Below are 13,359 nucleotides of genomic sequence, written 5' to 3'. Positions count from 1 at the left end.
ATTCAGCCTCTTGTTTTCACGGTACAGATAAAGAAACCAAGGCTCAGAAAGTTCAACTCATTGGCTCAAGTTTAAATACCCAGTCTTTAAACGCAGGCCTGGCTCACCACTCAACCAGCTGCCTCACGTTTCCAGAAGAGTAAGGCGGACAGATAAGTAACAGCTCCAGGTGAACAGTTTGTTTCAGTGAGGAGTATTTCACATCAGAAAAGTGCACATAAATGATGCAGGATGCATTTATGAACTGGGGCATAAACAAAAAGTTTTCCAGAGTCTCTACCAGGCCCAAGGCAACTCCTCTGTGGTGAACTTCATCTGTATTGCAAATATCACTTCTGTGTTTATCTATAACCACGAACATAACATAATATTACAGATGACTGGCTCCATGATTTTATGGGGAAAACAATGAAGGCGCAGAAGTTCAAGAGAGCAAGAAAAATTGTGAGTTAGAATTCACAGAAAGCTTTATGAATTTTGCAGCCCTGTAATGTAAATCCCAGAGGGGAAAATACTTGAATTGAGACACTTTCCCTCAGAAATCTTGAGAAAATCTTGACATCTTAATTCATTTCCTGGACTTAAATATTCTAGGCTAGTCTAGCGGTACTGTAATAGGCTGGGCAAACATTTTTATTTATTTCACTGCTGATACTAATATTTGTGCTACAAGCTGCTGCCTCCATTTGCTGCTATTTATTTATTTCCTACAGATCAAATTATTGGGCCCAGATATAACATGTTTCCCGGCAAAGAGCTCCTTGTGCTCAGGAGCAAATGGAAAATGCTTCCATTGTAAATGTGGACTCTGCCACATGACTGAATCAATTCGGGTTCGAAATATGATCTAAAACTGCTTGAAATTCACACCTCCGTATGCAGAGCCAGGGAGCAGCGGAGCCCAACATGAGGGAAATCAAGCAAGTGCCTTGGGTGCTCAAAGTGTCAGAATCCTGTGACCAGCTCTGGGTTGGTCCCTTGGCCTCTCTGAGCCTAAATTTTAGTATCCTCCAGTTCTCATCACCCAGTTTGATTGGGTTGACATCAGAACAAATGAGGAGATGTGAATGGATCTTGGTAAAACTACAAAGTTCTGCAGAGAAGTAATGGATGCTTTCTTCTAATTATTATTAGTGCAGGATCTCTAGGATGCAAACAGACTGGATTTGCTTTTTCTTGTCTGTGTAAAGAAATAGAAAACAGAACAGGAAAAAATTGAAACCAAATAAAATAGCTCTTGCAAAGAGCAAAATAAAAGATAAAAGGAAACAGGGAGGTGGCTCTTTCTCAAATGGGAAGGGGACACGAGATGGTGTGGGGGTGGCGGGGGGAAGGGATGGAAAAGGGTACTGCACGGTGTGCGCATGGACCAACTCCTCACAACAAATGCAATCATTATGCACTGAGAACAGGTACTAAGAAAGATTTTCAAAAAGACACTTGGAACATACAGACTGAAATCTTAAAGCAGTACCTTTTCGGGGCACCTCACGGCAACATGAATATCGTGGCGAGTAACTCTGGAGTTCCAAAGAAGTCAACCTGGAGGGTGCAGAGTCAGTCCCCAAAGCCCTAAGCATCTCAGGCTGTGACACCTCTTCCCCATCCCTCATTGCTCACACTTGCAGGATTCTGGAATCAGCAGTGATGGCTCGCCCCTCTGTTCTATCACATCCTCTTTTTACTTAATCTCCTTGAGTCTCCATTTCTCACCTGTCAAATGCATATAATGTCTCCCTCACACGTCTGTTGTGAAGACTGAAGGAGAAGATGTATGTGCAAAGGCTTTGTAAATTGTGGTGGCTTCTTGGGAGACCAAGTTATTTTGACAATTCACTTAAGGTGATCTGGACACCCTTTGAAGATGTCAGTATCTGCTTAGTGTGGAAAAAAAATGCGTTGACAAGAATATGAACAGGATGGATAGAATTTGGTTTAACTATATATGTATATGTCCCTGGTTTCTTTCTTCCATATTTCAGTCCAGGTTTTGGTACTTAAAGATAAGACATGGACTTCCAAAGGGAAAGTTTTCTAAAAGTAAATCCTCACTGAATGCTGTAAGAAATGGTGAACTGACATAGTGAAATGCTCAACCTGAAGCCTGTATTTCTCCTTGCTAGCCACTGAGGCCAGAATTTTTTTTCTCCCAATAAACGTGCTACCACCCAGCACACACTTCAGCTCCACTCAGGTCTTCTGACTGCTCTGCTCTCCAGTTCTTGTTTAACCTACAGCTACACAGGCAAATGTATCGGGCATGCTCACCTTCAGAGATCTCCCGGGAATCCTGTGTTATTTATTTATTGTTTCCAATTTCAAAGTATACATGAATGAAACTCAGTACTTTAGTCTGCAGCAGAAACACTATCATGAAGTTATACATATTTTAATGCGATGCTTTAGAAGGTTATCAAAAACTGATTTAAAAATCCCCAGCCATATGAAGAGCTTCTTGCCATATTTCATGAAAATCACTGTGGAAGATTTTAGCTATGCCATGTTTTCCTGGGTTGTCTTGTAAAAAGACCTTGCGGTGTATTTCCTATATAATTTAGCACAGTGCGATGTTGTCTTTGGTCTCTGAATTTATTGTTTTGTTTATTTTTTAAATCAGACAATGAAAATTTAAGCTCCGTGCGGGAGAGACCTAGGTTTGTGTGCTTACTGTTGTGAACTGCAGGATACTGCTTTGCATAGGATAGGGACTCAGAATTATAGAATAAATTGATCCAATCATAATTTCTCCTTTTATGTTAGTTACAAGGAAGCTGAAGGCTAAATGCAGTAATTGTATTAGCTTATGTTGCTGATATATTTATTTCCCTTAACAGTTCTGCCTTTATGTTTTCCATTTTGTTTATATGATCTCACACATGTTAATTTTACTTGAGGAATTCAGGCATTGCTCCTTAATTTTTAAAGATTTTGCCATCTATTCTTTGCCAAATTCTTTCTTTTAAATGATATTAAAAAGAAGATATGGTAAATGTACTTTAAGATTTAGATTGTTTTTAAGATACCCACTTTGACAATTAGAAGCACATGTTCTTGTATTTATGGATTTTAAAGTACGATCTGTGGAGAGAAAGTGGAGTGACTGGTAAGGGCTCTAAAATCTATAGTATTAATGACCTGCAAGGAGAGAGCGAGAGCATGCTAAGATCACCCCTTCCCTCTTGTCAGGGAGACTGTGAAAGTCCCTCTAGCCAGGCAAGAGGCTGAGACACTGAGTTAGCTATGAGGACACAACATGCTTCTAGGAAAAAGTCCCTGGGGACTTTTTAGCTGGTGGGGTATAAATTAAGAGAACAACGACATGCTGACTCTCCATTTTTCCAAAATCTGTGCCTAAAACTCAGAATATGAAAATACTATTACAAGCTTAGGAATGCCAAGGAACACGGTTATTTCAATAGTTCCTACAGAGGGATATTCGTTGCACTGTAATAGAGACTATTAGTGAAGACAGGCATACAAAGTAACTTCTAGCGCAATGTTATGAATGCAAGCAATGCTTAACTGTGATATTATAACAAATCAGAGATGATTTAAAGTACACAGGAGTGTGTGCTGGGGTTGTGTGCAAATACTACTCCAAGTTACACAGCGCCCCTAAGCATCCTGGGTACTGGAAAGGGTGCTGGAAGCAACTTCTCATTATATATGAATTAAGGGACAACTGCAAATAAAAGATGCACATCTCTTCAAGATTTTTCAATGAACGTAAGAGCTGTGAGGAGTTCTGGGTAGAAGACCCTTTGGTTATCTTTGCTCTTCCCAAACGTCCTGACCACTGACCCACATTTCATCCAGGAACATTATTAGTATCTCTCCAGGACGTGTAGGGTATGGCTACGTGGTGTCAGAACTGGTGAGTTTTCCATATGTTACTATTGTTCGTGGTAACTCCAGGCTTCTTGCATATTCAAAGTTTTATTTCCATGTTGCAGAGCATGGAGCTAAAATACGGAAATTTAAAAAGGAATATCTATATTAGTTCCAAAATGTGAGATGTGAGGGCTGTGTCAGTCAAACCTCTGGTTGACAACCTGTTTTTAATTCCATAGGAATATTTTCTATACTTAAATCAGAAATACTCCTTAGTGAAAATGAAATTTCAGAGAGAATGAAAGCCAGTGTATCTTGTAAAAGGTAGGAAGTAACTCTTGATGGAAAATTACCTGTAAATCTGGACGTGAATGATTAATGCCTTCGAAATACTCCCCATGCTGCTAACAACATCAGCCTTAGCCCATATTTCCATGAAACATACAAGAATCTGCCGTGTGGATCCATAGATGTTTTCCCTCATGCTAAGAGAATCGTATCAGAGACATATATTCCTCAAAATAAATTTGTATAGTTGCCGAAGATTATAGTTTTGTGTAATATTCTTCAAAACTTTGCTTGTTTGGGAAGCTACATTCCAATTCCTAATTAATTAAAGCAAATTATTTTTTAAATAAATTATACATACTTTTAAAACTTTGTATCTAAATAGGCACACCATGTATTACTATTTGTAAATATTCTTTCTAGCTTTTCAGAGACTAACAAACTTTTTTATTGTTGACTTCCTTATGAAAATTCAAATAAAGACATTTGCATTTATTATAATACACTGCCAAAAATTGCATTAATTTCCACGATGCCCATTCATTTGATAAATGTTTTGTCATTTGTACCATTTGCACTGTCAAAACAAGTTAATTATAGCTTACTGACATTTTTGACAATTGCTTTAACTTTGGAAGGAAAAAGTCTTATTTGTTTCAACAAAAATTTTATTTTTTTCCCGCTGAAAGCTTGGACTAGGCAAGAGAAGACCAGCTCCAGTTGGCAGTCTTACAGGGTTCAGTTTAGAGAAAATGACAGACAGCATCACCCCAGGACTTGTATAAAAGTGCTTGTGTCATAAATGGAAAAATATTATGTACCTGCATAATCTGTTCTCGCGTAATGCCCATCTTCAGACTTAGTAGTTGTAGTTGTATTATCTGTGTTGAAAAAATTAACAAAAAAGACCAATTAGACGTTTCCTAAATATTTCAAGTTTATTCCTGCAACACCACACACCACCTTCACTGCAGTTGATTTTTTTCTACAAGTCCAAGTCCAAGCAACGGTCATAAACAGTTAATTTCAATGCATGTTTCTGTTTGGGAGCACGAGCACTAGAATGAAGGCAGCTTCCTAGTTTGGCACAAAGAGCAGCTTCAGAATTGTAAGTGCAGGAAATGGAATGAAGGAAGTCCTGGTCAAAACCCCAAACATGTATGCTTCTGAACAAAGCCAGAGCAGAACATTCTCGTGCAGTACATCCTGCTTTTAGAAAGGCAACTGAAATATTTCTACTGAATCAATACATAAAAACGGAGTGATCTACTTTTAATTTTGAGGTTTCCAATGAATTCTTGGAGTCTTTGTTAGAAGTGCTTTTGACTTTCTTTTTAGCCTTCACAGGGAGAATATCTACTCTCTTCTGAATATAGGCTTCTGTGTTCGTTGCATTGTGACAATACGGTTCCATTATGTAGCAAAAGACGTAGACTATTCCTGATAGGCCTGTGAACACCTATAATCAGCACAAATGCTACAGTGGACCCTACTGCCATTGTCAATCAGAACTGTCTTTTGGAAATGAAACAGCTGCCTAATAAGGTGCTATCTGCACTTTCCATTTCTGCACAAGGACTAAAAACATTCTTTGAGATGAATTTCGGTATGAACTTACCTTGACATCGACCCAAAGACATGACTTCAATTTTCTCCTGTTTCTGACATGATGCTTCTTTGATCTGACATGCGTTATCATAAGACTTCCCATCCGAAGCACAGAGGGGATTGAAGTTGGTTTGGGAACAGTCGATGTTGCACACACACCTAGAGGAGGAGAAAAACAGAAACATGTAGCGTCAGTAGTGCGGTGACCATAACACAAAGCACAGAGGAGGGAGCTGCTAGTTGGCAAACGTGAATGGTACCCTCCCAAGGAAGCGGTTTCACTTTTCTACCTCCAGGGAAAAGAACTAATCAGAAATGAAAAATTCAAAGGGCCTAGCAATGGATGAGAAATGAAAAGACGAAACTTCAGAAAATGATCATCACTTAATCTCTGCCCTGGAACTTTTAAGACGCATCCATAAACTGCCGTAGTGGCGCCTCCAGAACCAGAACAGGCGGAGGTACCAAGAAACTGTATCCAGTCTCCTTCGGGGAAATCCTCCCTTCTTTCCCAAGCCTATCAGAATGGGTAAAGCTTAAGGAGGAGGATGCAGCAGAGTTAAGAGAAAGCCGACAAGTGAGTGGTCTGCAGGTCGAGCAAGAACAGGCATAAAAAGTCCTACATGGGAATCTTCAGTGATCCTTACCGTTTCTGGGTGCCACAAAACCCTTTGAGAATCAAAGGAAAGCTGTAGAAGCAACCACTCTCACATAAACAACCACTCGTGTCACAGGGACCTGCTAAGCCTCTTAGACAGATCCCTTTCTCAGGTACGCACTGATCGCACTTCTCTTAGTGGAATATAATTATTAAAAAATAACTATTCTTTAATAAAGATTCTTATTATAAAGTAATAAATAGGAGTTGTCCTTCGTGATTTTAATATTGTTTTCTTTAGTCTAAATAAACTTTCGGTGAATTAATAGGAACTGGATCACTTAAACGAGAAGAATCGAACATTTTAAAATAAGCTTTATATGATTTTTAACATTTTCATAATTCTTTGTATTTTATAGTCTGCTTTGTTCTTCAGAATATTGTATTTTTTCGGTGTGTTTGCAAACCTGCCACTGCCTGGGAATATGAACTCATATTTAAAATGTTTATTAATATTTATATTATTGTTATAAATAAAGTATATGTTTCTCGAAATTGTGAATCACACATTTTAGTTCTAAACATCTTCCACAGAGCTGAGCCTAGAATATAAAGATGAGAGCAGCCAGCTGGCTATAGTCTGGATTCTCCACACGCACTGTTTTATTTAATCCTCACTCACCACGTTGCTTTCCTGACCAAGATATTACATAATAGCAGAGAGACAGTAAATTGTAGTGCAAGGACCCACTTACAGATGTGTTAAGCTAAAACCCAGCTTCCTGCTGTACCACCACAGGCCATGAATTAGGAGTCTCCCCAGGGCTTTTCAATGTACAGGTTCATAAGCAGATTCCGGCCGCAGGGAACCTGGGGCTGGGCTTCGGGCGGGCCACGTTTCAGCAGGCATCCGCCCAGAGCTGCTTCCTGGCTCGCGGCTTGCTTGGTTTGTCCGCACACTCAGGGTGCAGTCCGGAGACCGCTGTGTCAGACTCACCCAGACTGTTGTTAAAATGCTGGCAGGAAATACGCTCATGCAAATTTGCACCTGGGGCTGCTTCGGGCGGGCCACGTTTCAGCAGGCATCCGCCCAGAGCTGCTTCCTGGCTCGCGGCTTGCTTGGTTTGTCCGCACACTCAGGGTGCAGTCCGGAGACCGCTGTGTCAGACTCACCCAGACTGTTGTTAAAATGCTGGCAGGAAATACGCTCATGCAAATTTGCAAAAGAACTGCTTGAAAACACTCGGCTATTTCTATATCCACCTGTTTAGGAACACATAGCTAGGACAGACCGGAGCCATCCTTAAATGCTCCCCTCACTGAGGTAGAGACCACAGCATCGCCGCCAGGCTGATTACAGACGTGTCTGCGAGCACCCGAGGTCAGCATGGCTCCACCTTCACACACCTTGGTCCTTCCTAGGACAGACTTGGAGAAGTGGACGGCAGGCCAGCCTTGCTTTAACCATTCGCACTAAACCCACAAGGCTGGGAGAGACTTGGCTTTTTTATTTTAAGGTGATTATTTTTGCTTTCAAACAAATTTAGATTTTGACTGTCAGTATTTTGAAGAGTCGTAAAAATTATCTATTATCAGTAGAAGAACAGAAAGAAAGGTATGCTGTCTCATCTATCTGAATAGTAAATAGGAATAATATTAAAGGTTTTGCAAGTATCCACGAATGCAAAGAAATTGAGAATGCATAATATGTATCTGGACCAATAGGCACTGGCAGCCCTAAAATCTATTTACTATCCTAACAAAACAATCAAATGTTACAATAAAGGTGACAGGAGAAAATGAGGTTGAATTGAATTGGCCAGAATCAATGTTTCAGTGAAAAATTCATTGAATTAAGCTCTAGCAGCAAGTTAAATAATAGTTCAGGATATTTCACAAGAGCCTCCTTTTCGAATGGCTACTGTTTTTGCTTCTTCTAGTTCCACCGATTTGATTTGATTCTTACAGATTTGATGCCTGTACCTTCTTCCTTTTCCTTTCCTAGCACTGTTTGTTCAGGACTTCCTTTTAAGATGTGTTTCCACTCCGGAAAGTCCTGGCTTTTGCTGACTCAAATAAAATCTTCCAGGGGATAGCTAAGAAAATGGCATAGATATATGGCATTTTTATTCTCAACTCAAAAGGAGGACATAGATTCCCTGAGATAAAAGTAAGATGTAACTCTCCCAAAACTTATATTCTTGTCACTTAGTAACTGCTTGTCGAATGGATCACTGAGATTCAGACTTCACTGAGAACATGTGTACTGGTCTTCTCTTCCATTGTTTACCTTCACTGTGTCTCCCTCTTTCCTTTCTGCTCACTGGAAGTGCATTATTAAATAAACAGAAAAGTAAATTTTTAAAAAGGACTTTATGAATCTCAGTATTTGCTGAAAACTGGAAACCTGTGGGGAGTATTTGTCTTTTCAAAATACACAGAAAACACTTCAAAGATTTGCTTAAATGGCTGGAAAACTATGTTGTCTTGAGAAGGAAAATGCTGTGACTGGATTACCAAGGATCCATCGTTTCTGTTTCCATAAGACCAATAAACTCTAATTACATCATCATCCTTTATTATAGTTGGTATATCTGAGTCCCTTAAACTTCATTAACTAGAAAAACAGGCTGAATTCCAAGATCATGGTCTGAAGTTCTAAGTTCATCTTGACCTCTGTTGGTGGATTGATTACCTTAGCATTCTCCACCCCGCCCAGTACTCGGGACTCACAAAAGTTTCAATACCTATATGTTGAGTAGATAACTAAATGAAATGAATGGATACAGAAACCATTTTGTATTCTCAAAGAAAGGCAGCCACTGCTGCTGTCTCCACATTACAGATAAGGAAATTGAGTCTTGGTGAAGTCACACAGTCTGTCAGGGGAAGAACTTGACTTCAAACCCAGGCGGTCTGACGCCAGGGAGAACATTATTCTGCATATGGCAAGTTCAAGGAGAAATATGATAGATGTCCCTTTCCACCAACTGCTTCAGGAATACTGTGGAGGAACAGGATTTGAAAAACAATGCTGCGTCTACTCTGGGAACATTAATTGTGAGTTTATGAATTTACATCAACTCAATTTTTCTCCCCAAACAAGGGATCCAGGCTTTCTTGTATCACTGAGATGCATGGGTAAACGTCGGTTTTAAGACACTGTGAACTAAAATATGGTGTTAGAATTAATAACTAATCTTATGTGCATGACATTCACTATTTAAAGCATCAGTTCTTCTGAACATTTTGATTTGAAACACACTATGTAAAGTTGGCTCCACATGAAAATTCCCATTTAAACACACACACACACACACACACACACACACACACAGGCACACAGGCTACTGGAATGTTTGGAAGGGCACAATCATAGGCTCAGAGGGCCCTATGTGTTTACATCAGTGAATGAATTGTGTGTGTGGAGGGGCAGGCTCATACCTCCCCCATGGTCACACTCACTGTACCATTCATGTGCTTATTGACTAGTTTTTGTATTTTTATTTCTGTAACCTTTTGAAAGGCAAGGTATCTCCTTAATCCTTGATTTCGGGTTCTAAGCTCAGTGTATTGTAGCTGGTCTCAATAAATAAAAAGAATTACTGAGAGAAGTTACCGACGACAGTTGGAAGGATTTCAAGAGAGCAGTCATTGTGTTCCACATTAACACTTCTGAGGTGTCTTAAATTAAATTAAAAGCACTGGAAGGGGCAGAAGGGAGGAAATGGAGGAAGGTAATCAGTAAACAAATGTGGGAATGCTGACTCACACCCCAGCTGATCTCCACGTGTCACTGCAACCAATTTATGAAGTGAACTTTCTTAACTATTTCGGTTTGGATCAAAAATGTCCCCCAATGTCCTATGTGTTCAAGGTGGATGGGGCTCTCGGAGGTGCTTGGGTGATGAAGGTGCTAACCTTGTTAGTGGATCAATCCACTCAAGAGTATGTAGCTCAGTGTGCTATCAAAAGGTGGGGCCGAGTTGGAAGAGGCAGTTCACTGTGGTGCAAGAAGCGTATGTTCTTGTCCCTAGCCATATCCCCTGCCTCTGGTTCTCTGATTCTCTCTCTGCTTCTCTTTACTATGAGGTGAGCAGCTGTCCTTTGCCATGCTCCTCTATCTCGATGTTTCTGCCTTGAAGCCAGCCAAGCATGGACCGAAACCATAAGCCAAAGCAAATTTTCTACCTTTAATTTGTCTACGCCAAGTGTTTTGTCCCAGGAACAAGAAGCTGACTAATAATGTCTGAACCTCAAACGACCTTGAAGCACCACCCATCCCCAAAGTTTTCTGGATTCAGGGTATCTCACTGCTTTCATCAAGAGCCAGCACAAATTCACTCTAAACAACATATGTTTCACTTTCTCAAATTTCATCATAAAATACTCCTTCTCCTAGGTTCAGTGGATGCAGCCTCTATTGCTCTCCACCCTTGCTAATGTGGTGGTCAAGTGATATCCCAGGACGTGGTCCTTTCTATCTCTGATTTCTGTAATGGCTCAATAAACCCTTTACTTCAGAGAAACATTTTCTTTTGGCTGAACAATATCTGCAAGAGCTAACCAGTGATAGGTTTAGGAAAATGTTCACCTAACTTTGTGCTCCTTGGAAAACGTGGGGACCCCAAAGGAAAGGGAGGTGGTGAAGAACCCAAGCTCCTGTCCTCCTTCTATGTCTCTACAGACAAAGGAAACATAGTACCAGCCCTCCTGGACCGCCATGACACCACTGTTCAATGGGGCCAGGGAGACGCTTTTGCCAGCCAAGTCCCTATTTTACTTGGACATAGTTTTAGGCACTAATATAACGTGAACATGGTCACAATTTGTGAAAAACGCAAAATTCCAATGGAAAGGTGACAGAACCATCGTGTGGTGGAGGGGGGGGCGCGGGTCACTGTGTTTCTGCGACTTATGTGAATTAATACAGGGATTTTCTTTCTGCAGAAATGAAAGGCACATATTTTTTAAAACAGAAACTATCCCTTCTTCACTGCCTTTGGCACATAATTGCATTATTATTCATTCTGAGAGCAGTAACTAGTTAATTGCAGCATGTCACAAGTATTTTATGTGAGCCAAGGATTTGTAAAGCTGAAGACCGGCATGCATGCCTTTAAGGTTTTTTTGGTATATTTTCTTTTCTTTTCTTCTTTTTTTAACCTATCTCAGTCTTTTGACATTTTGACACTGCGATTACACAGATCTCTTTTCTTCTAGGCTACAAAGACAGAGAACCAGCCTTACTTGAAAACAATAATTTCAGGGGTCTCCATGTGGGAATGCTACCTTCTGAGAATCCTCCAGAGCCAATTAGTATTGATTGAAAACCTTAGCTCCCTGAATTGTAAGAAAGAAGAGAAAGTATGAAATAGTTTTAAAAGACCACTTGATGGAGTAAAGGACCTAAATTATAGGAAGTAAAATGTGGCACCTACGACCACTCACATACCATTTATAACCGTCTCATGAATATGTGGGGGCCTGATATTAATTTAGTCCCCTGCCTTGCCCGAAATGGCCCTTCCCAGGGTGCTGTGTGGTGAGTTAGAGGAGTCTTTCCATGGATTTAGGAACGCCCTGTCATCTGCCAAAGTGCGAAAATGCAGACCTGCCAGCTAGCAGATTACTTATTCATGTGTCTGGTTTGTGGCTGCCCTCTAATTCCTCTAGATTGTGTTTCATCTATTAAACATGCTGTCACTCAGTGCTCTCTCCAAGTCCTCGCTCTGTGTCCATGCCCACTTTCGACGGCACAGCGTTCCCAGTTGTTTTAAAGCACCCAGTTGCACTGTGGCAAAGCTGGCTTTCTGGGCTGCTGTGGACCCTGACTGTGGTTTATTTCCTGTATCCCTCCTATCCATCTCTGTGGCTATTAAACAGACCCTCGCTGGCCTGGCCGGTAAATGAGGTCACAGGGTGATCCGTGGGTTGGATTGGTAATGGACGAGCTGCATTATATTAATAGCAGTAAAAACACTGTGCACCTTCCATTGAAGACTCTTGTGGTACGGAAGCCCATTTACTCATTAGCTCGCATGGCACTACTTTTGATGGAACCTGATTATGAGTATTTTATCCATAAAGAAACTATAGGTCAGGAATGACTGTGAGTTGTGAGAAAGAAAAATGAGGTAAGAGATGTGAAAATGCACTCGAAAATTAAATCTTCTGCACAAAGGCGGAGAAAACAACAAGAGTGGTAAGGCTAGAGAGTGCCCTTACTATTACTCAAGGGACCTTTTAATGTCTTAAAATTCATTTTATTGTCTGTATACCTTTGTGATACCTAACAATCACATTCACCTTGGGGAACTGGAGACTGGACTCTGCATCTCGATCGTTTTTAGTAGGCGATCCTAGTGGTTTCGAGCTGAGAGAGAAGGACACATGTTCTCCTCCAGAAATGTTACCCAGGGCTGCACCGATGTTTTCTGAGGATGGTCAGGCTTATCTTATAGGGGCGAAAAGCTTCTTCATTGATACTGACCATGTTACAAAGAGAAATCACAGAAGTTGGCTTGTCATGGGAAGGTCTTGGGGATACTGGGACAGACTTATGGAAAAAAGCCTAGGATAATAACTATTCAGTCAACGGAAAACCGAGCTGAAAAACCTTCCCCAGGGTGATACCAGAACTTTCAAAAGCAGAATCACACGTTGAAAAGAAGGGATTATTTCTGGGAAGACTTATGACCCCATATTAAAATAATGCCTAATATGGTGAAAATGGCTGCGGTCTCTGACTTGAGCTTGGAATTTGGAATTTACCAGACAGACCAGTTATGTAGCAGTGGGTTAGTTACTTAATTGTGGATGGGGTGCCGGGGATCATCGCCTTCTCACACTTCTTCATGGCTACCGTACTAACACTCTCAAGATTGGTTGAGGAGAAGAGGTGGCAAGTGAGCTGTCTGGGAAGACGGGGATTCTGATGGAGAAAAATGGAAAAAGCAGAGGAGCAGGGGAAATGTGAGCAGCCAGACAGTGCACCGTGTGCCTGGAGGACGGTGGACAGCTCGGTCTGATTG

The 13,359-nt window shown here is 40.8% G+C and overlaps 1 protein-coding gene across 1 annotated transcript in view; it reads right to left on the bottom strand.

The window, feature by feature from the left end:
• Positions 1–13,359, bottom strand: part of Tmeff2 (transmembrane protein with EGF like and two follistatin like domains 2) — a 222,466-nt gene that overhangs the window by 36,004 nt on the left and 173,103 nt on the right. The window contains exons 6-7 of the mRNA XM_033756338.1: positions 5,738–5,886; positions 4,941–5,000 (exon numbers count right to left, since the gene is read on the bottom strand). Of these exons, the coding sequence (XP_033612229.1) occupies positions 4,941–5,000; positions 5,738–5,886 (209 nt within the window). The remainder of the gene's footprint in view (positions 1–4,940; positions 5,001–5,737; positions 5,887–13,359) is intronic.

The sequence above is a fragment of the Fukomys damarensis genome, unplaced genomic scaffold (genome assembly GCF_012274545.1).
Source record: "Fukomys damarensis isolate Sample0158 unplaced genomic scaffold, DMR_v1.0_HiC HiC_scaffold_26, whole genome shotgun sequence".
Classification (NCBI taxonomy): domain Eukaryota; kingdom Metazoa; phylum Chordata; class Mammalia; order Rodentia; family Bathyergidae; genus Fukomys; species Fukomys damarensis.
This window is presented reverse-complemented; position numbering and strand designations above follow the sequence as displayed.